The sequence below is a fragment of the Suncus etruscus genome, chromosome 2, assembly GCF_024139225.1.
Source record: "Suncus etruscus isolate mSunEtr1 chromosome 2, mSunEtr1.pri.cur, whole genome shotgun sequence".
Taxonomy (NCBI): Eukaryota; Metazoa; Chordata; class Mammalia; order Eulipotyphla; family Soricidae; genus Suncus; species Suncus etruscus.
Window position 1 is genome coordinate 150166758 of NC_064849.1, and position 26580 is coordinate 150193337.

General features: G+C 34.2%; 1 protein-coding gene across 3 annotated transcripts in view; it reads right to left on the bottom strand.

The window, feature by feature from the left end:
- Positions 1-26580, bottom strand: part of FAM172A (family with sequence similarity 172 member A) — a 446910-nt gene that overhangs the window by 283304 nt on the left and 137026 nt on the right. For all 3 annotated transcript variants that reach the window (XM_049769145.1, XM_049769144.1, XM_049769146.1), the window contains one exon: positions 19750-19968. In XM_049769145.1, coding sequence (XP_049625102.1) covers positions 19750-19968 — 219 coding nt within the window. The remainder of the gene's footprint in view (positions 1-19749; positions 19969-26580) is intronic.

Here is a 26580-nt window from a genome sequence, read left to right on the forward strand (position 1 = left end):
GCAAAGTCTGGAGCTGATCCCATGACAGTATACTCCAAGGACGGAGAAACCCCATATTTCTTAGGCCATGTGAATTCCTTTTCGAATGACCCCAATATTTACTGTGCCAGGGCAGGAGGGGAAAAAACAAAAATACAAAAAGCACAAAAACTTAGTATTTTATATATATGTATATATATGTGTGTGTATATATATATATATATATACATATATATCTTTTACCTTCATTTATTATTGTTATTATTATTTTTATTTACCTATCTATTTTGGTCGATTTCTCTGTTTGGGTGTGATTATTGAAATAGTCGTCCCCAATTATACTTATTTTTTTCTATTCTTTTCTTTTCCCTCGTTATGTGCTATGCCATGTTTCTTATTTCAAGACCATGGCGTGTTTTTGGTTTGTTTGTTTGTTTTTGTTCTGTTTTTTGTTTGTTTGTTTGTCTGTCTGTTTTGCTTTGTTTTTCGGCTGTTTTTTTTTTTTTTGTGGTGCTTATCGATATAGCTGGAGTCCTCACTGGATAATTGACACTTTTTTTGGTACTGGTGGAGTGTTTCACCTTCTTTCTCTCCTTCATCTCCCAAATCGATGATGAGAGCCTCTAGAAGGATTCCACCCATTTTGGGAGTATTAGACTCTTACCCCAGTTTATTTATCTTCTCCTTCTCAGGCAAAACCACGCAACTTGAACTAGCTAGTCCTGCCTACAGTTAGAGGGGGAGATAATGGAGGCATCAAGACCAAACAGGTGCAAGACTACTAAGTAGTGGGTTGGATACAGAGGGGACCACATATTCTAGCCGCCCTGGGGGGTGAGGGAAGAGGAAATGGGAGGTAGGACAACAACGGAGGGGTAGGGAGGACAATTTGGGGATGGGAATCCCCCCTGATTTTATGTAAATATGTACCTAAAATGTTATTGTCAACAATATGTAAGACACTATGATCAAAATAAAAATTATATTAAAAAAAAAAAGATGTTCAATATAGAGACAGAGCAATAGCACAGCGGGTCGGGTATTTGTCTTTGCATGTGGCAGACCTGAGTCCAATGAGGGTTCTATCCCCAGCATCCATATGGCTCCCTAAGCTTGCCAGGAGCAATTTCTGAGCACAGAGCCAGGAGCAGTCCCTGAGCACTGCAGGGTGTGGCCCAAATACCCCTCCCCAAATCTTCAATGTAATATATGTTGCATATGGCAACTGAAATGAGCCAAACACATTCTAGGCTATAGATTCAACCACCAAATATTTACAAGAAACTATTTCATGTCAGGAACAAGTAGAATATTAGTGATAAAATAAAACTATCACTCTTCTAAGAATACTTTCAAAAATGAGTTAGACAATGAGCAATACTTAATAAATAACTATCTGTCACCATCCAATAAGTGTTAAAAAAAAATAAAGGGGAAATACAGAGCTGGTAACGAGGATGGGAGCCAGAAAAAAAATAGTAAAGCTGATAGGGTGCTTGCATGTATATGGCAGTTTCATACCAGGTACCACAAATGGTGCCCTAATCCACCAGGAGTGACCACTGAGTGCAGATCAGGAGTAAGCTCTGAGCATAGCCAGGTGTATCTCTAAAAAAATTAACAAAGATGATATTGGAAAAATTATTCACAGAATTCAGAGGTTAGCAATGCCTATATATGATGTAGAATAGACAGCGGAAATGTTCTGTGTATAGACCAATCAATGTAAAAACAGCAAGTCAGGAGAATGTTGGGGAACATTCCTAAGTTTACAAGGTACAGTATTTTCACACTAAACTATAACTAAAATGCCAACATTCCACCAATATCCCTAAGACTTCTCATCTGTACATTCCCATCAACCTTCAAGTCCTCTACTTAGTAGCCTCAGTTCTGCTATCAGAGTCAAAAAATGTTTCCACTGAACATTGTTTAATACATGCCATTTTTCTATACCACCTTTGAGTGAGATCATCCAGGATTTGGCTTACATGGCCATCATCCTACTCTCTACTATGGTCCTGGCTTCTCACAGTTACAGAGTTCTTCATGATTGAGTTTCAGTCACATAATGTTCAAACACCTGTCCTTTCAATAGTACAAATTTCCCACCACCAATCAAAAAAGTAATTTAATACAAGCCTTCAGTTCTTATTTCCTAAATTTATTATTTAGGGTTGCCTCTTTTCAATAATATGACATCTAGTACACCTGAGAATTAAATTGATAAAATGAATTTTTGTTCTCCTATATCCTCCCAATTTGAAAGAAGATGATGTGTAATACTTGAACAGATTATTGCTGTCTAGTGAATTCCAATGGTAATAAAAAGGAATCTCAAAAACAGCATTCCTTCATATGGTAAACTGGTCCTTCTAGCCCTCAATTCTATAGTCTCTGGGTATTATTATAATAATGCCATTTTTTTTTGTATTTTTGCCACATCCAGTGATGCTCAGGGGTTACACCTGGTTGTGTGCTCAGAAATCGCTCCTGGCTTGGGGGACCATATGGGACGCTGGGGGATTGAACTGTGGAACATCCTAGGCTAAAGCCTGCAAGGCAGATGCCTTATAATGCTTGTGCCACTGCTCGGGCCCCTCACAAAGAGTGGTGAGTGTAGTTAGAAAAATAACTACACTAACAACTATCATGACAATGTTAATAAGTGACAGAAGTAGAATCCCTGTCTTGAACACAGGCAGGGGATGGAAGAGGAGAGGTAGGTCCACTGGTAGCAAGGAGGTTGCACTGGTGAAAGGATATGTATGTTTTTATGACTGAAACCCAACAGCAAACATGTTTATAATCATGGTACTTAAATAAAGATACAAAAAAAAAAAAATAAAAGAAGTCCAGACCCAGATGGATTCACTAATGAATTCTTTCAAATCTTTTTTTTTTTTTTTTTTTTTTTTGGTTTCTGGGCTACACCCAGCGACACTCAGGGGTAATAACTCCTGGATATGCACTTGGAAGGACTTTATGGGATGCCAGGGATCAAACCTAGGTTCGTCCTGGGTCAGCAATGAGCAAGGCAAACACCCTACAGCTACACTATTGCTCCAGCCCGAATTCTTTCAAATATTTAATAAGATCCTACTGTTCAAACTTTTCAGGCTTTTTCAGGAAAACAAAGAAACAGAAACATCCTAAACAATTTCTATGAAGTTAACATCACCCTGATACCAAAATCAAACAGAAACACCACAAAAAAGAGAATACCAGGGCGATATCCTTGATGAACACAGATGCAAAGATCCTGAACAAAATAATAGCAAATACAATTCAACAATTCATCAACAAAGTTATACACTATTTCCAAGTAGAATTCATGCCAGAGATGTAAAGAATGATATATCATATGCAAGTCAATCAATATACAAAATCAGTAAGATAAAAAACATAATCTAGCAATTGTACTCTAGGTATATACCCTAGAAACTCAAAAACACAATAAAAATGCTTTCTGCACTTCTATGTTCATTGCAGCAATATTTATAATAGCCAAAATATGAAAGCAATCCAGGTGCTCAAAAACATATGAATGGCTAAAGAAACTATAGTATATCTACACAATGGAATACTATGTAGCCATTAGGAAAATGAAGTCATGAATTTTGCTTATATAGGGATGGACATGGAGACTATTATGCTGAATGAAATGAATCAGAGGGAGAAGGATAAACATAAAATAGTATCATTCATCTGTGAGATATAAGCAAAATAAAGTGTGGGGATAATACCCAGAAACAATAGAGATGAGGATCAAGAGGACTAGTCTATGGTAGGAAGCTTGCCACAGAGAGTATGGTTAGAGTAGAGAAGGGTCTAATATGAAAGGGACCTTCATGGCATGACTTCATTAGCAGTAGTGCAAACCACAATGTCAAATAAGAAAAAAAAGAGAGAAAGACTGTGTGAAAAACAGAGAAAGAGTATGTGTGTGAAGTAAAATGCCTACCCCAAAGGCAAGGGCATCAAGGAGTGTTAGTGGGAAATTGTTGATGGTGGTACCAGGAAATATGCACTGGTGAAGGTTGTTATATATTATATGACTATAACTCAATCATGATCAAATTTATCTGTGGAAAAAAACCTAATTAACAACCTTGTAATCATGGTATATATATATATATAAATGGGATATGGAAAACTTTCAGAGGACTAACATTCCTATAAAAGATGTCCTCAAATGAGGGCAGGAAATCTCTTTTAAACATAATGTGGCTCAATATAAGAGGTTTACACATTTATATTGTCTTATTTATATCCTCTTTCAAATTTGTTCAATAATTGTAATACATATTTTTCTGATTTCTCATTGGGTGAGTATATGTTTAGTAGTGCTATTTCTTCCTGTTGCACATATCCCTTGATTAGTACCAATTTTCCATCTTTGTCTCTTACAACTTTTCTCAGTCTAAAGTTTGCATTGTCTGATATTAATATGGCCACCTCAGCTTTTTTAAGAGTGTCGTTTGCTTGGATGATTTTCCTCCAGCCTTTGATTTTGAGACTATGATTGTTCTGACTATTCAGGTGTGGTTCTTGTGGGCAGCAGAAGAATGAATTCATCTTTTTGGCCCCTTTTGCCACTTTGTATCTCATAATTGTCGCATTTAGTCCATTGACTAAATGGAAGTGTGCCTCCCCCAAAAGCAATCCTCATTAGACTATTAAGATTATTCAACTAGAATTCCACAGACAAGAAGAGAATAACATGCTATATTTTCAGTGTTCAGTGGAATATTCTATTCAACTAGGTTACCACTCATATTTGAAGGAGCAATAAAAATTTTACAGACAAAAGTTAAAGGAAAACATGGGCACTGAAGGAAACTTGTAAGAAGAACTGACAGTTCTTCTATGAAAGAAAAGCGAAACTACAGAGAAACAGCAAGATATCTAAAAAACACAATGTAGGAAAGAAAAATCCCATTGGGTTATCTTAGATCAACACATTACTTACTTTTTGTCAAGTAAAATCTCAGTTTAAACTAAGTTTGAAATGCGATATAAGCTTAGAATCCCATATATCAACTGAAAAGTAACCTCACATCAAAGTATTTAGAAGAAATCAAAAAGAAGAACCAAATAGAATGCAACAGCCATACAAAAGGTATCAATGTACAGGAGACTGAATAAAAACAGAAGAAGAGAGTAACTATAGTAACTCCAGAATCCAAATAGAAAAATAACAATAATTATTTATACTTATAATTAACTAAAGGTTAATAATTAATTAATTAAAAGGGGCACAGTGGCCAGATCAAGAAACAAAAACCCAATCGTTTGTGTTCTGGAGCCATACTTGAATCCAATGCTAAACAGTAACTTGAGAAATAGTAAGAGAAGTTAATCAGAGTCTAAACACAATGGGACAGTGCAAAAGAAATCAGAAAAAAAAAATCAGATTTTAAACAAACCATAAAGGTGCTAAGTGAGAAAGAGGAAGGCACATTCTGTAAATAGGGATTCCTTTTTTGTTTTGTTTTGTTTTTTGTGTGGTTTTTGGGTCACACCCGGTAGTGCTCAGGGGTTATTCCTGGCTCCATGCTCAGAAATTGCTCCTGGTAGACCCAGGGACCATATGGAATGCCAGGATTTGAACCGAAAATCTTCTGCATGAAAGGCAAACGCCTTACCTCCATGCTATCTCTCCGGCCCCATAAGTAGGGATTCTTTAGAGCAGGGGTTTCAAACTCAATTTACCTGAGGGCCACAGGAGGCAAAGTCGGGGTGAGGCAGGGCTGCATAAGGGATATCACACACACAAAAAAAGTCCTCAACATCATTATTAACAGTTTTAATTATTTCTTCTGAACATGAATAGAACATTGAGTGAAGATCATGAACAGTTCTTCTGAACATGGCATCTTTTGCCTATTCCTTGCTGCCAGAGACTTGACAGCACTTTTCTCACAAATATGAACCACATTTGGCTTTAGAGAGGAAGCAGTTGAGACCCTCAGTATGGCTTGAAGATGATCATCATTAAGTCTAGACCTGTACTTTGACTTATTAAAGTTCAACGTGGAGAATAACTTTTCACACAAATGTGTGCTCCCAAAAAGGCACATGGTACGCATGAAAATTCGGGAAAGCTCCGGGAAGCTGGGGGGGGCAATTCTCTTAAAAACTGCCCATGCATGTCTGCTTTTCCACTAATCTCCCAGAACTTGGCTTTGAGATCAGAGTTGCATTGCAGGTCAATGAGCTCCATTTGAAGCATAGGAGGGGCATCTTGCACATCAAAAAAAAAGGGGTCCACAAAAATTTGGAAAGTGGCTCTGTGCTTTTTGAAGTCTGCAAATCTGTGATCAAATTTCTTCTCTAGCTTAAAAATAGCAACATATTTTTCACCACTGAATGGTATGCCTGCATCCACAAGTTCCTTACATGCTGGGAAATGGCAAAGGTTTGTCTGAGAGAGCTGGGATTTCCATAGCGTAAGTTTTGTGGAGAATGCTCTCACAGCTGCACTGGGCCTTGTAACATCTTGTTAGTACATTCAGCTTATATGTGATGTCAACAAGAAAAGCTAAGTCCATGAGTCATTTGTGATCACTCAACTCAGAAACAGCATTCCCATCCTTCTCCATGAAGGCTTTCACTTCTTCTCTCAACTCAAAAATTCTTTTCAGGACATTTCCCCTGCTGAGCCAACATACCTAGGTGAAATAGAGCACAACTCCATATTCTGACTCCATTTCCTCTAAAAAACCACGGAACCTCTGTGCTTTAAGCCCCTGGATCTGATTTGGTTGATGCATTTCACAACAACAGACATCACAATGTCACACGGCAGGCATTTACTGCAAAGGCCTGCTGATGGATAATGCACTGAAGAGCAATGGCCTTCTCTACACCCTCTTGTTCAAGTTTTTTTTGAACAAGTGCCACCAGTCCATTTTTCCTCCATCATCGATGGCGCTCCATCAGTTATTATTCCAACAAACCTCTTCCATGGCAAACCTGCATTCTCAATGGCATCACAGAGATGCCAAATATCTCATTGGTGGTGGTCTGGCCATGCATTAGAATTATTGTGAATAGCTCCTCTGTCACTTCAAAATTGCAATCAACACCACGGACATAAATTGTGAGCTGCGCGCTGTCTGTTATATCTGTGTCCTCGTCAAGAGCAACTGAGTATGCATCAAAACATTTGACTTTCTCACACAGTTGATGATAAATGTCACTTGACATGTCAGAAATGCGCTCTGCCACAGTGTTGGCAGAAAGGCTGATTTTGCTAAACTGACCTTTCTTTTCCGGACAGATAATACTTGCAGCCTGTAACATGCATTTTTTTTAAAAAAACTCTCCTTCTGTGAATGGTTTCCCTGCCTTATCAATCATCTCACTAACCATGTAATTAGCTTCGACTGGTTGCTTTCTTGAAGAAATCTTGTTGCCTCATTAGACATGCTTTAAGACTGGCAACCCGCTTGGCTTTCTCATTTCCTTGATATTTTGCACATTCCTCAGCATGATTAGTTGAATATTGGCATTTCAAGTTGTATTCCTTGTGCACTGCAACTTTCTCTGAGCAAATAAGACATGTGGGGATGCCCCTGTGCTCAACAAAGAAATACTGCGTCTCCCACTTTTCCTGAAATTGTCTGTACTCGTCATCAATCTTTCTCTTCACTGCAGGCTTTGATGAAGTCATGATGAAGGTATGACAAAATCTAATTCTGTAGTAAACTTCTCTCCCTTCTCTCCGATGGCCTCCGATAATGCAAGGGACAGCGTGCAGGAGAAGCGGAAATGACATCTGAGCTAGGCGTAAAGTATTCACGATTATTTGCTTACCGAATATTCACAATAAATAATCGCATTAGTAGGAAAAATATCGCATTAAACATTTGCATAACCTGAACGGAACTGCACGGGGTATGCGAATGTTTAATGCGATTTTTTCCCTACTAATGCGATTTTTATTGCGATTACTCGGTAAGTGAATAACCGTGAATACTGAGATATTTGAAAGCCGGCTGTGGTCCACAAAATGTTGTATGGAGGGCCGCGATTTCAGACCCCTGCTCTAATCTAAGATAAAGTGCTCTAATTCTCAATAATAAGTTTAGAAATGTGAACAGATATAGCTAACATGCTGTGTATTTGGAAGTCTCTTTTCATAGGCTTCAATCTGACTGTAAAAATCTGAGTATATTCTTTGACTGTTGTGCATGTGAGCCTGAGTAGCTTTGGGGAAATGTATAAGAAAAATCATAAAAAGAATATTTAATAATTTGATAATCAATAAAGCATAAAAAAGAAAATAGGTAGAATACCAAGTCATGGAAGCTATAGTTATTGTTAACATTTAGTTAAGGATCATTGGATAGGACAAATGATCAAAGAAATATAGTACTAGTAGTAAAATAGAGCATGAAATTTCTGCTTTGAAAGTAGATTTTTGGAACTTGAAGTACAGTTATGTTTCATTTATATCTCTTTTAGACCACAATTTTTAGGTATAATGCTAGTGGAATTTGTTTTTTCTTTCCTCTGTTATTTTAAGGATATAATGGTCAGCTAATGTATTTATTCTTCACACTTGAATTTGAAATATTACAATCCCCAATGAAAATTTTTGGGGAACTTCATTTTATTTGTATTTCTAATAAAGTCTTATTTGTATTAAATTCCGAAATAACATAGCATTCCCTATATGATAAACCCTTTTTATATAGAGATTTTTAATTTAACATGATAAACTCAACCATTTTTTAGGTTTTATATACTTGCCTGGAAACCTTTTAATAACTTGTAATCACAAACCAAATGAATGTGACTTTTAGGGCAGGCACTCTTTTTTTTTTTGTTTTTTTTGTTTTTTGTTTTTTGGGCCACACCTGGTGGTGCTCAGGGGTTACTCCTGGCTGTCTGCTCAGAAATAGCTCCTGGCAGGCACGGGGGACTATATGAAGCACAGGGATTCGAACCAATGACCTCTGGTCCTGGATCGGCTGCTTGCAAGGCAAATGCCAATGTGCTATCTCTTCGGGCCCAGGGCAGGCACTCTTGTCATTAATATTTTTACCAGTCTAGGTGTTTATTTTACCCAAAGTAAAGAGTACTCTTTCCATACATAAAAGAATAAAGACTTGTGATTTATTTAAAGATGTAAGATTCCATAGCTTATAATAAAAATTTTATCTATGTTTTTTTACTTTAGATTTGATCTTATATAACTCACAAAAGGAAGATTTTTTAAAAATTATTTTAATAAATGTATTTTCCTGACTATAAATTACTTAGAGACTTAGGTACCATGGACTATTTTATTTAACTTTATTATTTTGAAAGAAGCCACACCCAGCAGTGCTGAAGGCTTATTTTTGAAATGAAGAAATGCCTAATAATATCAGAAATAAAATGCAACAGTTACCAAAAACATACAAAGAATCATATAAGGGATTACTATAAATAACTGTCAAATTAGAGAATCTAGAAGAGATCAAGTTTTACAATGAGATGACCTTTCAAGACTGAATCAGAAAATAAACTTATCTTCCCAAACAAAAGACCAGATCAAGATAGTCCTACTAGTGAGTTATAAAAACCATCGAAGAGTTCCAGTTTTCTGTCCTAGAGGTCAAAGAAAATAAAAACATAAAAGAAAACTGAAGGAAAGGAATATTCTAAATACTGTTGATGAGGCCAACAATACCTGAAACTAAAAGGCAGATAAATATCATTCACTCACTCACACACACACACAGACAACACTACAAACCATTATTCATTATCAACATAAAGATATCCTCAATAAACTGACTTTAAAGTACATCAAAAATATCATATACTACAACTACAGAGGAATTATTTCAGGGATGTAAGGATGCACTGACATGTAAATCAATTAACGTAACATATCATACCAACAAAAGGAAATATGAAGAACATATGATTATAACAATAGATTCTGGGAAAATTTTTGACATGATTCAACATCCATTTATAAGAAAAATTCCCTAAAAATTATGGACAATGAATATAATGCAACATAATAAAAATCTTAACAAAAAAGGACAAATTACAATTATACAATCAAAGCTGGAAAACTGGAAGATTTTTTCCAAAATCAGGTAAATACAAGGCTGTCCAATCTTATTATTATGGAGCACAGTATTAGAAATCCTTGTCTTGGTAATTCACTTCTTTTTGTACTGTTGGGCTGTTACACCTTATTTTTCTCCTTCATCTTTCAAAGCGATGATGAAAGCCTCTCTAGAAGGATCCCGCCCATTTTCGGCGTATTGGACTTTTACCCCAGTTTATTACTTTTCTTCAAACAAAACCGCATAACTTGAACTATCTAGTCCTGCCTCCCAGTTAGAGGGGGAAAAAAGGGAGGCACCAAGACCAAACAGGTGCAAGACTACTAAGTAGTAAACTAGGTACAGAGGGGACCACATTTTCTAGCAGCCCCGGGGGTGTGGGAGGAGAATTTGGGAGGTAGGACCAAAATGGAGGTGTAGAGAGGACAAATCAGTGATGGGAATCCCCCTGATTTTATGTAAATATGTACCTAAAATATTATTGTCAACAATATGTAAGCCACTATGTTCAAAATAAAAATTATATTTAAAAAAAAAAAGGAAATCCTTGTCATAGTAATTAAGCAAAGAGAAAGAAATAAAAGGATCCAAATAAGAAAGAAGTAACAGGGGTCGAAGCAATGCAAAGGTAGGGTATTTGCCTTACACATGCTGACTCGGGTCAGACCTGGGTTCAATCCTTGGCATCCCTAATGGTCCCCAGCCAGGAGCAATTTCTGAGCATATAGCCAGGAGTAACCACTGAGTATCACGGTTGTGCCCCCCAAGACCCCCCCCCAAAGAAAGAAGTAACAAACAGAAAATGCAGAAGACTTCATCACATAATGGAAAATTAGCAATGCAATTTAAAATTTTTTTTTGTTTTTGTTTTTTTGTTTTTGTTTTTGGGTCACACCCAGCGGTGCTCAGGGGTTACTCCTGGCTATCTGCTCAGAAATTGCTCCTGGCAGGCACGGGGGACCATATGGGACACCGGGATTCGAACCAACCCCCTTTGGTTCTGGATCGGCTGCTTGCAAGGCAAACACCGCTGTGCTATCTCTCCGGGCCCGCAATTTAAAATTTATTAGAAATAATAGTGCAACATTCCCACCACAAAGGGGGGTATTGTTTATGACTGAAACCCAACTACAATCATGCTTGTAATCATGCTTGTAATGGTGCTTAAAAAGATCTTATATATGAAAAAATAAGTTAAAATTATTAGAAACAGGCCTGACTGATAGCACAGCAGGTAGGGCATTTGCCTTGCACAAGGCCGGCCTGGTCTCGATCCCAAGCATCCCATCTGATCCCAAAACCTGCCAGCATGAATTTCTGAGTGCAGAGCCAGGAGTAAGCCCTGAATGGCAGGTGTGGCTCAAAAAAACAAAGAAACAAAAAGATAGACTTTTGGGGCCAGAGCAATGACTCGGAGTGGTAAGGCATCTGCCCTGTGGTGCTAGCCTAGGTCAGACTGCAAGTTTGATCCCTCAGCATCTCATATGGTCTTCTAAGCCAGGAGCAATTTCTGAGGTCATAGCCAGGAGTAACACCTGAGCATCACCAGGTGTGGCCAAAAAAAAAAAAACAACCCAAAAAGTACTAGAAACAATAGACAAATATTTAAAAGATACGTTGGTTTGACGGGTATTCAGCATTTGAGGACAGCAAAAAATCCTATATAAACAGCAGCAGGGTCTGAAAAACACCAAATTCTCAGGACCAAGCTAAAATCTCTCGTGGGGCACATGGGTCTCCTAATGAGAAGACTCCTTTCCTACTCTTAAGCCCACACCTACATTCAAATAATCTGAAAGTCATCCAAAGACATAGAGAAATTTCCCATGTTCACCAATTTAAAGAATATTGTTAAAATGGATATCCACTACAAATCATGCACATTCAATGAAATGTCTGTCAAATTTCCAACACATTTTCAAGAACAGAGCAAACAAAAGCAAGACTGGAATGCAACCATAAAGAACTCTAAATGGCAAAAGCGATCCTGACAAACTAAATGAGAGGAATAAGTTTCTCCAACTTTAAATTATAACTATTATAAACAAAACTGTGAATGAAAATAAAAACAGACACATAAAGTAATGAAACAGAAAGCCCAGAAATTAAGACTTGTATATAAGAAGTTAATTTATCACAAAGGAGTCAAGAGTATAAAATGGTGAAAAGAATGTCTCTTCCACAAATGGTGCACTAGGAAATCACTAGGAAAGCTAGTGATTCAAATGAATGAAATTGGATCATTATATTACAGCATGCATAAAGTTAATTCAAAATGGATAATAATAATAATAGAGTTTGGGGTCCAATCATAAAATATATATTAAAAAACATAGGCCAAACACTGTATGCTACTGACTTAATTGTTTTTTGGGGGGAAGGAGGCACACTGGATTGTGCTCAGGGCTTACTCTTGGCAATGCTTGGGACTATATATGGTGCCAGGCACACCAGAGATTGAATTTAGCTTTGCTACATGCAAGGCAAGCTCCACATCCACTGTACTATTTCTCTGGACCCTAAGTCATAACTTTGGTGATTTAACTCAATTGTCAAGTGAAGCAAAATGAGAAATAAGCAAATGAGATTACATATAATGTAAAAGTTTATGTACAGTGAAACTATCACTGCTGAAGAAGAGAAACTATTTGTACAACATATATATGCACGGATTTCATATCCAAGCTAATAAGGCCCTCAACAATGGAAAACATGTTGGAGATCTCGCAAACTATTAAAAATAGATTTAACATCCAATGTAGTAATTCCACTCCAAGGTATCTGTACAAAGAACACTAAAACACTAATTTGAAGAGATACATGAATATCTATGTTTATTTTAGTGCTCTTTACAGTACCAAAGATTTGGGAAATAGTCAAGTATCAAACAACAAATGAGTAGATAAAGAGGATGGAACATATATTTCAATGGAATATTATAACAAAATACTGCCATTCCCACAATCTGAATGGAACTGGAGTGGGGTCACACTAGATGAAATGTCAGAAAGAGAACGACAAATACTGTATAATAATACTCATCTGCAGACTAAAAAAGAAATGAAGGAAGGCAATATACAATGGGAAATGAAAACAAGTCCTTCAACTGTTACAGATCTGAGGCTACCAAAAAGGGGTAGACTTTGGTGGAGGTATATGGAAACTATGGTAGTACTGAACTCCTAAAACATAAACTTCTGTGAAATAATGATACCCCAATGGAAAAAAAATAAAGTAGTAAAAAAAACTCAAATAAATAAAATAAATGCATTATAGGAGTTCATGCTACATTACATGGAGGAGTGGGATGTAACATTGGTTTATCAGATTGTACTTTTAATATTCTTTCTATACTATCTGTTGTATAACTGAAAATTATTCACATACTAAAATTTTTTTATTTATTTTTGCAACTATTGTCACAATCTACCTTTAATGATTATAGATTCTAAGTTCATTTGAAAAAATACAAATGTCTTACTTAGAACAGAAAATGCTTAAAATGAGCATTTGTTTGTTTGTTTGTTTTTAGGCCACACCTGGCAGCGCTCAGAAGTTATTCCTGACTCTGTGCTCAGAAATAACACCTGGCAAGCTCAGGAGACCATATGGATTGCAGGGGATCGAAGCCATGTCTGTCCTGGGTTGGCTGCATGCAAGGCCAATGCCCCGCCACTGTGCTATCGCTCTGGCTCCTAAAAAGATAAATTTTTAATATTGATTTTAAGCTATTGGTTAAGTGTATTGTGTTTTCTTCCCAATTCTATTTTAAGATTTGTGTTGAGGAAAGAAACAAGAAGAAAAGACAGCAATCGGATTAGAGTATCTAAGGATACTGAGTATCTGAGGACTGCAAAAATCCATTATGAACAGCAGCAGTCCCTGGTGGTCTAAGAGGAAATATTTAGTGTATCTATAATTATGGGGGTGGAAATATGTTTTTTTAAAAGAATATATGTACATATTTAGCCATTTGACTCCATTCTCAACCCAACACATTAAAAAACAGATGCTTTAAAAATGATCTGTTGGCAAGATGCTTGTTAAAATTTTATCAGTTGAAATATTAAAATTCATTATGAATTAATTAGCACATTATATAAAAATAAAATGTTTTTGTTTCATCATTTTACAAAGTACTATAACCAGCGGTGATTAACACTGGAAATTTTGTGTATCTTGATATGTGTTGCTTAAAAAGAAACTAAATTTATAGGATTACCAGTAAATTGATGACATTTTCTGTCTTCACTCTTGAATTCAGTTGGCAGATGTTTTCAAGAACAAAAAATTCCATCTTATTACAAAACATATTAAGCAGGTTTTCCTGCCAGGCATGTCTGACATGATGTTTATTGCCTAGACCAAATCAATCCCCTTAATAAGCCATAATATATGCCAGAAAGTACATTATTTCATAGTTAAGAAAAGTTGCCACATGAAATAGCACGTACTTTGATCTCTCAGGCTCTACTCCTAATATATTAGAAATATGCTATACAATCCAAAAGTTAACCATATCCATTTATATTCATATAATAAGTAAAAAGCATGCTTTGTTAATATTAACAATTTTAGACCTGCTTTCTACTGTACTTCTGGCCTATATGTATACTAGATATTTGCAAATATCTGAAAGGTGATTTTGGATATTTAATGGATGCCAGAAAAAAAGATTCATACTGGAAAACACCAGGAAAATTAAGTTGTTCCAGAAATTAAACAATTATTGATTGCAACATACATAAATTGAATTTGGTTGTGAAAACATTAGCAAGAAATAACTCTGGTGGAATTACCAACAAAGAAAAATACAAAACAAAATAAAATATTTATTAGTCTTCATCAGTATTGTGGACATAAAGAAGTTAGAGCATTAAAATCATTTTATTATTTGGTGTTATGTGATGTTGAAATTCTATGTATAATAACTATTATTAATAAGACTGTAAAACACAGTGTATCAATAAAATATTTTTAAATTAAAATCTTTTTGTTATAATTTCCAATTTGGGCTGCTTATGAACAACAGCAAAAAAACATCTGAATGCTTAAAAATTAAAACACTAGATATCAAGTATCACAAATATTAAGGAATAAGATTTTTGATGGATGTCAACAAGCAATCAATCCATAAATATTTTAGTATCTTCAACGTGTAATGCCAATCTCAGCCAAGATTCCTATTCTGAAATGTGTCTCCTCCGCATTTATATTTTTCTTTCTTTAGCCATGTAACTTTCTGCTGTCACGCCTGGCGGCTTTTGTTGTTGTTATGGCGGCTTCTGTTGTTGTTATTGTTACTTAATATGCTGGATTGAATCCCTCTTCTTTACTTCCCATCATCAGAGCCCATATTTAAGTCTCAATTTAAGGGAGAGATATTCAAGCAGTTTCATCCCAAGATTAAACTGTTCAACCTAGTTCATTTTGTCTGAATCACACCTGAACACAGTAAAGAAATTTTAAATGGCAATCTTCTTGAGTTTGATTACTTTTCTCTTAAGATCCAGTATGATACCAGAATACCCTTCATTCTTACATTACAGGTTATGATATATAGAAATATCTAGATAAAGGTTTAATCTTTTTGCCATTGACCCTACTATTATAAATAGCACAGCAATGAATGTAGGTGTGAGGAAGAGATTTTTGTATTGTATTTTTGTGTTCCTAGGGTATATCCCTAGAAGTGATATAGCTGGATCGTAGGGGAGCTCAATTTCCAGGTTTTGGAGGAATCTACAAATTGCTTTCCATAAAGGCTGGACTAAATGGCATTCCCACCAGCAGTGAATAAGAGTTCCTTTCTCTCCATATCCCCACCAGCACTGCTTGTTCTCATTCTTTATGATGTGCAGCAATCTCTGTGGATGAATAGTTTCTCTCACTCAGTGGGTAGCTCTTGTATCCTGGGCACTATTTCCTTTGAGGTACAGAAGCTTCTCAGCTTAATATATTCCTATTTGTTTTTCTCTGCTTCCACTTGTTTGGAGAGTGCAGTTTCCTCCTTGAAGAGACCTTTAGTCTCAATATCATGGAGTGTTTCTATATATATATATACCTTATATATATACCTTATGTTCTTTATACCTTATGGTTTCAGGTCTGATATCAAAAGTCTTTAATCTATTTGGATTTTACCTTCATACATGGTATTAGTTGGGTTCACATTTTTGCAAGTGGCTAACCAGTTGTGCCAACATCACTTGTTAAAGAGGCTTTCCCGGCTCCATTTAAGATTTCTTGCTCCTTTGTCAAAAATTAAATGCTTGTATGTCTGGGGAACATTCTCTGAGTACTCAAGCCTATTCCACTGATCTGAGGGTCTGTCTTTATTCCAATACCAGGCTGTTTTGATAATTATTGCTTTGCAATACAGTTTAATGTTGGGGAAAGTAATGCCTCCCATATTTCTTTTCCCAAGGTGTGCTTTAGCTATTAGAGGGTGTTTATTGTTCCAGATGAATTTCATAAGTGTTTGATTCACTTCTTTGAAGAATGTCATGGGTATCTTTAGAGGGATTACATTAAATCTGTACAATGCTAAGACATAGTAATTTGAAATTCATAGTAGTTTGCCACAGGAGTTTGAAAATTTAAATCTTAATCAACTACTTCACTTATTCAATAAAATTTATCATGACTGTTCTGAAATATTTATTATGAAGTCTCTGTTTTAGTCTTAAAGGCTATTGTAGGAGGCAAAACAAAGTCTCTGCCTTCATGGATTTTATATAAAAGAGTTAGATGACTTTTAGGAAAATTATAAAGATTTGATTCTCAGTCTCCATACTAATAAAATTAAATAGATATTAGCAGTTCTTTATATGGAAATATAGGGACTGGAAACTTAGCTCAACGGGCTTAGCATGACTTGCACATTGAGTTCTAGGTTTCCGTTATCACATTCCTCTAAGTACTACCTAACTTGACCCACAATCACTGAGTCAGGAATAGTGCCTACACATTGCATAATATAGCCACAGAGCATAATAAAAAAGAAAAAAACATATTTCATATATGTGTTTGTTATTAATTATATTTTTATATAAAATATTTACTGGAATTTAATATGTATTAAAATTGTTACTCAAAAATCCACATAACCATTAGAGGTTACTATATCAAATCATGCTTTTACTTAACTTGCATAATGTTTATATCTTAAATGCATATTTGTTTTCAACCAATTAGAACCCTGTGGCAAAAAAGATATGGGCAAAAAATATGAAAATTAGATCTCGGGGCCGGTGAGGTGGCGCTAGAGGTAAGGTGTCTGCCTTGCAAGAGCAAGCCAAGGAAGGACCGTGGTTCCATCCCCCGGTGTCCCATATGGTCCCCCCAAGCCAGGGGCAATTTCTGAGCACTTAGCCAAGAGAAACCCCTGAGCATCAAACAAAAAAAAAAAAAAAAGAAGAAGAAGAAGAAAATTAGATGCCCTGATTTCAATCCTTAATCCTAATTTGCTTAATGGGTTTCCCAAGAATAGTTGATGAATTTTAAAATGTATATGGTTAGGAATATATTAATGAAAGTTAATTTATTTCCATTAATAGCAGCTCTATGTCTAAAAATTACAGAATATCATTATTTGGAGATATGTAGAGAGAAGAAAATTTACTAGAAGTCACTTCTTTGTTGATCAAAAACAGCTAAGTATTACAATGTTGTGCATAAATGAGCCATTCTTTTCTTTTCTATTAAAGGAACATGCCTAACTAACTAGAAATGTTTGAAGATGCTGAGACTGTCTACTTTCTTGTATGATTTGGGATTTTGGAGAGGACAGAGGTTTGTCTGCTTAAAAAAAAATTGTAACCAAAATTATAGGTATAAAGTTGTGTAATCTATATAACTTCATTTAGATTTTTAGTGCTTTCAATGGGATCCTACTTTGATTAATAAAATGGAGCAAAAAAGAGTAAGGAATATATGACAAGGACATAAGTAAATATGGTAGTAGTAAAAGAGAGATAAAAGAATAAAAGAAAAAAGACAAAGGGAAAGATCAAATCGTGGTAATAAAGAAACATAAAAAGATCCCCCCCCCTTTGGGGAAGGAAAATAATGGAAGAAGGAATAAATCTAACAGATGTGAAAAACAGAGGAAAGAAAATACACTTATACAAGAGAACAAAAACAAAAATCAGAGTAACAGTGATAAAGAAAAACTAAAAAGGATGACTAACAGCTACAAGAGAGATATCAGAAATAGATTTGAAAACTGTACACATGATAGGCAAATATGTTTAAGAGGAAATAAAAACTATACAAATTCATTTTGTCTTAGGTAGGCAAGTGAACATTCAATCACAATATATTTCAAAAACCTTTATATAATTAATTTTGGAAGCTAGACAGAACAGGCGATTTTAATTCTTTCATAAGATGATAGTTGACAGACTGGATCATTTGACAGGCAGATTAGGACATTGATAGAGATGGTGACTTCACAACCCTACTGCATTCAGAGGAAAGAAAGAAAGCTAGATAACTAACTGCATTAGAAGAAACAATTGACTTATTGGCTGCAAATAAAACATCAGTTTTATTTTTTAAACAGTACATTAGTAAAATACTTTTTCGAAATTTAAATTTGCCTCACCCCTATGGTATGTTTTTAGTAATCATGGTCTAAATACACTTTGGGCAGGAGTGGGGTAGGGGGTCTTGAGGATTAGATGCTGTTCTCACTATTGTTTAATTGTCACATTGTACTCAGTAAACTGATCCATAATAAATTATTTTGAATATCTTAATATCTGCAGTATGGTTCCCAGAAATATAGTGATTATGCCATGAAACTAGAAGTATAAAAAAGTAATACAGACAGCTACACATTTCCCCTCAAAGGTATATAAAATATTGTATTCATGAGCTTTTAAAGTAAATGTAAAAATAGCTCAAGTGGAATGATCTGAACTTTACTGTTGTCTTACAGTATAATTCATAAAATGTTAATTTGTCTGTTTAAATGTTCTGAACTGCTCACTTTTTGAAGAACATATCAATTCACTATTTTACTTAGCCAGCAGCACTTCTGACATGCTTTACTATTGCCTACTAGTTCTAGCATCCATAATAAGGCTTTGATAATTACATGAAGGTGTCTCATATATACATATATAAAACACACAATACGTATATCATGCAGAATGTAACACAGCACAAAAGAAATTGTGCCCTCCACAAAATAAGGACTCCTTGGGCAGCAGTGCTGTAATAACCCCATGCTATCAGCATTACAAAGTGCAAAGGTTCCCTGGGTAAAAAGAGCAAAGGACAGAGTTTCTTCATTCCACTCTCCCCAAACAATCTTAACTCCAATATTTCTTAAGATATTAATTACTCTTTCTCCTTCCATCTGCCATCAGAAGTTAAGCAGACGATGAATGGATGCTTTTAGGAAAACAATGCATTAAAACTACTGTCACCAAGAGGAAGACTGATGTTTTGTGCAGTGCATTATTAACTGCATTTGAGACTTAGACAAAACATCACAATAAAATAATAATGACATGATTTGTAATTTTGAATAAAATATCTCACCTAGATTGGTTAAAACATCTTGTGCAACACATAAGAATATTGTTAGAAAGGAAAGGATCAACAGTTTAAAAATAAAGTAAATTGAATAAAATATAAATAAAGGAAGTAATAAAGAAAACTAATGATCTGGCTTATTACTTACTCGGATATACAACTGCATCATATCCTTTTCTCTTTGGGGGTTACGATACTTCTCATAGAAATCACGTCGCTTCTTTGTTTCTTTAGAGACTTTATCTTTTCTTTCCCGTTTTTCTGCAGGTTCATCTGAACTGTCAGAAGAAGACTGTAAGTGTATCTTCGGCTTTTCTACTTCAATATAGTTTTCATTAGGATTCAGTACTATCACTCCATAACCTTCCTGTTTTGAAAGCAAAGAAGCAGCGAAATTTGGTCTCAGAAACCAATTCAGTTCATAAGAAAAGTTCTTAAATCTGATATTAAGTAACTTGATATGGTATATGTTCATTAAAATATTTTTCTTAAAAATTAGTTTGAATTTTTTTTACAAAAGAAATACATTTAAAATTGTATGCTTGTATTATGGGAATAAATAAGTAGAGTTGTCGAGAACAAAATGACAATTGCGATTTGAAGATTATAAACTTTACACTAAAAAGTACTTTAATCTCCCAAAATCCCCAAAATGACTCAAATAAATTTGAAGTAAATATACTTTTAATAATTTTAATAATATTAATCGAGATAACAACATTGAAACTTAAGTTTAAAATTCAAATCACATTTCACTGGATTTTTCTTCTTTATAATTGTGCTTTGAAAAACATTTTCCATTTAAACATTAAAAATGAATAAAGCTTATCTAACATTCTACAGATATGTTCATATACATGTATATATATTTGTATGTATACTAACAGAATTATCTAATTTTCACCTATGCACCTTAGAATTTTAATTTCTTTATTTTTTTTTCAGGAAGACACACAAATAATAAAACAAAAACTAGTATTCTGTTCTAATGTAATTCCAATTCTGAAATTTCTAAAGTTTTTCATTTACCATAAATATTTTCTTTATTTTTAAATTAAGTACAGTACTAGAAATTATGTTCCAAAGTTGACAATAAAAACAAGAAACCTTTAAAAAAGATTTAAAAATATACTTTGGGGTATAGTTTCATCCTAGCAAGGGAAAACATTTATATGGTTATAGTTATGGAAACATAATTAACAGGTAGATACAAAATTTCAAAGCTAATATAGATCTTTATCTTTTCTATCCAAGTCTGTACTGTGGGTATCCCAATCTTACTGAGTAAAATCTCTAAGATCACATTTAAAACATGTGCTGATTACAGTAAAATAAAGACATAAAATGTAAAGGAAAATAAAGTTTAAAAATACCTCATGCTTACAAAAACAAGTCATTCCCCTCCCCAACTATACTGTAGTGTTTAAATTTTTAATTTAAGTTTAAAATTTAGTTCATTTTTGTCTCCCCAATAGGATTTTTTAAAGCCTGATAGTGATGATGCTAAACCAATATTAGTATAAGCTCAATAATCTTAATATAAAGTACACTGCAATACTAAACATACCTAGGTTTTTGAGACATAACTGGCTTTTTTAATAGTCAATTTTATAAACTACACAAAAAGTCATAGGGAGTACTTGAATTTACATTTCACCCTTTCCCCTTCCACCCATCAAATAATTATATTATATAAAATCACAAAATAATTCAAGGATTTTTCAAGATCACTGAAATTCTGAATTTAATAATAGAACTTTTAATTAAGATATATTTGTCTTGTACATGAAAACTATATAGCACATACCAAACTAACAAATACCACATATTCTTCAATACATTTCAAATCAAAGTTTAAGATAAACACTTCTTCAAGAATGGCTTATAAAATGCTTTATAAATTTCAAAATTTAAATGTACTACTTCAAAGAAGGCTTCTTTTCATTTTTTATTGTAGTTTCTTAGCTGGTAAGTCAAAGTTTTACCAACAAAAGATAGTTTATTTGGTCCAGCTTTATTCTAATCTATAGAGCTATTCAAAAGTCTTGTATTTCATTGTGATCACTGTCAGGTAGACAGATTGTCACTTTTCTACAGTTGGACACACTTGACTAGTTATTAAAATCACATTTGAAGTAAGTTCCTACCCTCTTGCTTGTGCCTCTTACAACTTTTCACGCCCTTCTCAAATTTCAGTTATAACTTCTCCTCCCACCAAAAGTAAGTTAAAGAACACTGTTGCACTCGGCTAAACAGGGTGAAATGGAGGCATTCACTACACTGTCTCTGGTGTAAGGAACATAGTCAAAAAAGGTCACCATAGGCCAAAAAGAAAATTGCCTCCTTACTAGATTCTGTACCGTGAGTAAGTGGTCTCCTGTCATGTTTCTTCCCTGCCTTCTCTGAGTGAAATGAACTTTAAACACACACACACACACACACACACACACACACACACACACACACACACACGCATGCTCCTCTCTCATAGTTACACATGAGTTAGTGTTAGCAAATTCAGAAACTCTCTGATCTCTCTCTTCTCTCTCTCTCCCTCTCTCCCTTTCTCTCCCCCCTCTCTACTTCTCATCTCATACTTATACATGAGTTATTGTTAGCAAATCCAGAACAGAATCTGAGAATTCTTAGAGATGAGAATAGTTACACAGTACATTTAAACAAGACCAAAAAATTATCTAAACTCAAGGTAACAAAGTAATTCTGAGCAAATTGATAGACTGACAGCCTCAACTTGGCACAATGAATGAATTTCAAATAAAGGTAAACTTTCCGTACAAACTTTATATTTGCTGGATTATAAAACTGTTCACCACTTTTAATTTAGTTACTAGAAACAGTTTCCATAATATTAAGTTTACTGGAGAGAACTTTTACTTCCAATATTTTTAAGTCATGGAATGAAAAATACTATTTTGTCAGTCTTACTTTAAATGAAATCTGAAATTTGATATGTCCCACCTAAATAAGTACAAAACACACACATATAAATCACCAAAGAAGTAGTATTTGTCTAAGTTATCGATTATGTAAGTGAAAATTACATGACTCATTTGTCCAATTTTATAAAGACATGTTGTCAATTTTTCACCGAGACATCAAAAGATGAAAAATGATTCTATTTTTAAATTTTCACTATATAAATCAATTAAATAATTTTATTATTTAGATTTTAACAATATTTCTCTTCAACATACAATTTACTTAAAATATTTTATTACCTAGCTATTTAATCTGCCAATTTAATTAATGGAATAATAATCTGAATTTATTCAGGAAGATCTTTTACAGAAATTAGAGCTAATTTTAATAAATGCTTTTGTTACAAATTCAATTACCATTCTGTAAAAACATATTTTTCAATTAAAAATTTCCTGATAATTTAATTAATGTAATTTTCTGAGACCAGTCTACTATTTTGTGATGAGCGAAAGTTGAATCAATAAAATGAAATCAACTGTTCCATTTCCATGCTCTATCCACATATGTATGGAAACACGTAATTTTTTCCTTCCTTTCTATAACACAAGTAAACTCTGTCAAAATAGCCCTTAAATACTAACACTACAAAGATTTTTACCATGTCACCATTAAATTATGGAATCCAAGAGTCAGTTACTCAGTAACACAAAGCTGAAAAAAGATAATATTCAAATTTAAGCATTTAAAATAGAGCAATATCAATTAATGCATATAAAATAGGAACACAACTAAAAATATAAATCTTTCTATTGCTAGTATATCAACCAAGTAAAAGGATATACCAGCAGAGGTATAAATGTGCCCAGAAAGTTTTAAAAAATGGTATGACAAAGCTAGTCATCAACTAAAGAGCTGAGCATTGCTACTCCAATAGAAGGTTCCTATAACAAATGCTTAAAACTTTAAACATTTGCATAGTAGCATTCCTTTTCTACTGAATTACTCATTGAACTATTAAATATATAAGATAAATAATTAAATTTATTTCAAATATGTATAGAAATGCCTGTTATTGTGAACAAGATAAAACGATAACACTGATTATCTAACATTATCTAACCAAAGTTTAGGCACCTTCAAAATGATTTACCCAAATCAATTTAATATCCAATATTTCAGAGCCAAAGCATACATCAGGTTGTTTATTAGTTTATATTTGATCAGACAATCTAGTAGATCCAAAAGTTGACTCCCAAAATAGATATTGGATAAAGTAAACTTTATCTTGTTCTCTTTTCATCCATTTCAAGCTCTGACTATAGTTCATATATTGATCTCTGTCCATGAAGTATGAACTATGGAATCTTAAACATATATCCTCAGAATTTCATCCCCATAGATAGCACTTTATTAAGTTTGGCACCTGCTCCAATGACTTAAAATAGAATACATGATCCTTCAAGTCTCCTTTAGTTTAAAATATATAGATGGTCTTATAGCAAATAGTAGTTCATTTATCAATCAATAGACTATGGCTTGTGTCAGATAGATCCAAAAAAGACAGGTGATGTCAACCAAAGAGTAAAGAGGATATTTTACTATAGAAAATTAAAGCATGTGTAGAAATGCACATATTAGGAAGATTTCTCTTATAGAAAAAATGTTAAATGCCTGATCAAAACCGAAAGAACTTTAGTCTACCAGATAAGCTTGCTGAAGATTTATCCAAGTAAATTTTCCTATTATCAATAAAATATTGGGAAAATATTCCATATCTAGTCAAATTTCTTGAAGCTGACTAATAAAAAATCAGCTGCAACTGCTCAGCTTTGCTTATTAACTTGCCAATGTCAAAAGTCACATCTGAACAAAGGTCAAGGGTCAGAGCAGAATACTTTGACATATGGAGCTACCTTTATGGTCTTCAGGTAAAACTCTGAAAAAACTCATTTTACCCAGATTTATCAAATACAATTTTCAAGTCTAACATTCTATTGCTTATTTTGAAGAAAGAAAGGTGCTCATCTTCAAAGAAGATGAAACCAAAGCCTAAACTACATCTACCTCTGGGTTAAAATGGACAAACTGCTGTCCACTCATCTTCTTTGAGAGATGTACGCTGTGTTTCTTCACATCTTTTTTCTCAAGGAGGGTATGTATATGTCACTGTTGCAACATGCTAGGTGCAACAGTGAGATGAGGTCATGACAACCAATCAGAACTCACTAGTGAAGCGTTAAAGTAAACATAGCATTGGAGTTACAACTCTGTTGGAAAAATGCACCCTCCATTATTTCAGTAATTTTCTCAAGACGTGACCTGGGACTGAAACGCTTGAAATGGCACTTGACTTTTTTTGTGCTTCTTCCTAATGTGCATTTAGGTAACATCACCCTTCTTATATTTTGTATAATGTTTTTCTTGACCAGGCCTCACCTTGAAGCCCCCTAATTTTTACCATTTAGATCCATGGTATAAAAATATCATATAAATGAACAGAGATTATCCCAGTTAAATTTCCAACTTCAAATAGCTCATCAAGTTAGTCAGTAAAAGAAAACATGCCACAAAAAGTTTTCAGAGGACCACCTGTTGTCTATTATTTTTACATAGCACTTACTCATAAATCATAACACAGGGTAATTAATCAAGCTGTCAAAGAGAAGGTCAAAGGTTATATGGTAGAGTCAAAAGGTCATGCATGGGCTGATAGAGGTCAGGGTCACACTGCATTCCTCATTATCAAGTTGGGATGAGAGACGGCCCAAGCAAACAAAAGTGAAAGCAGATGGAGAAGTGAGTGGATAAAAAAAAGAAAAGAAAATTTCACAAACAAAAAGAAAAGTGAAAGAAGACTGTCAGCTGCCTTCAAGTAGAGAATAGAAGAGTAAAGAAATACACTGAAATGTGCTCAAAGGAGCTCAAGAACATAAAGAAACTACAGTTTTATTAATTAAATAAGTTGAATATAACTTTTCTTGGGCATTTTATTAGTGCACATTAAGATATATTAAACAATATATGTTTACTTGGTATTTCTATACTTTTGATAGCTAGTGTGCTCAAAATAATTAAAGAGTTTAAAGGATGAAGTATGGTTAAAAATAAACAATAATAAAGAGGTTCTTTCCTTTAATACTTTTTCAGTTACAGCATAAAAGCAAACAGTTTTAAACCATAGGATAGATAATTTTGACTACCATATCAAAATATCTATAAGGAAAATGTATCAAAAAAGTCCTTTTGAATAACAAAACAGCTATAAAATATTCTATTATTACGTTGGCCTGAATTAGATGCAGAATACTGTGCAAAATTAGCTGTCACCCTTTGCTCAAAATCTTTGTTAATCTCATTTTGAATGTTTGCAGCTTTATCAACACATGCATCAATGTCAGCTCCTTGGTTACTGAACCGCTGTAGTTGGAAGAAGATATAATTAAAATGTTTTGGCACAGAAAAGGTGAAATTGTATCTTCCCTTGTTCCCTTAGGAGTCTGTAAAACATGAAGGATATATTGACAAACACATACCCTTGTCTCTGGTTCTGACGTCCCAGGTCATCCAAGTGCTATTTATTTTAAAACATTCATTTTGTACCTACCCATATTATCTCCTATTATTTCTAACTTTCTTACACTTTAAAACACTATATTCCTTAATCTCCACAAATTTCCCTTCTAATCAATGTATTAAACCATTCTATAAATAATCAACAGCATTATTAAACACTTATTATTTTAATGAGATGCACTTGAAACATTATGACATTCTGTGTTTATATTCTTTTCTCTCCTCTCATAACAAAATATAAGCATACACCCATAGACAACATATATAACTAGAAAGAAGTAACAAGTTTTAACTGTTGGCCAGAAAATGAGACATCAAGATTCCTAAATGATTATCAGGAACCCTACAGATATGCCTCCTTCATGCTGACTTTAATGGACAAACTGATGCTATGAACTTTGACGTTCTACATTTAAAAATTATAACATTATATACTTTGCTTTACAAAAGACCAATATATCTTACT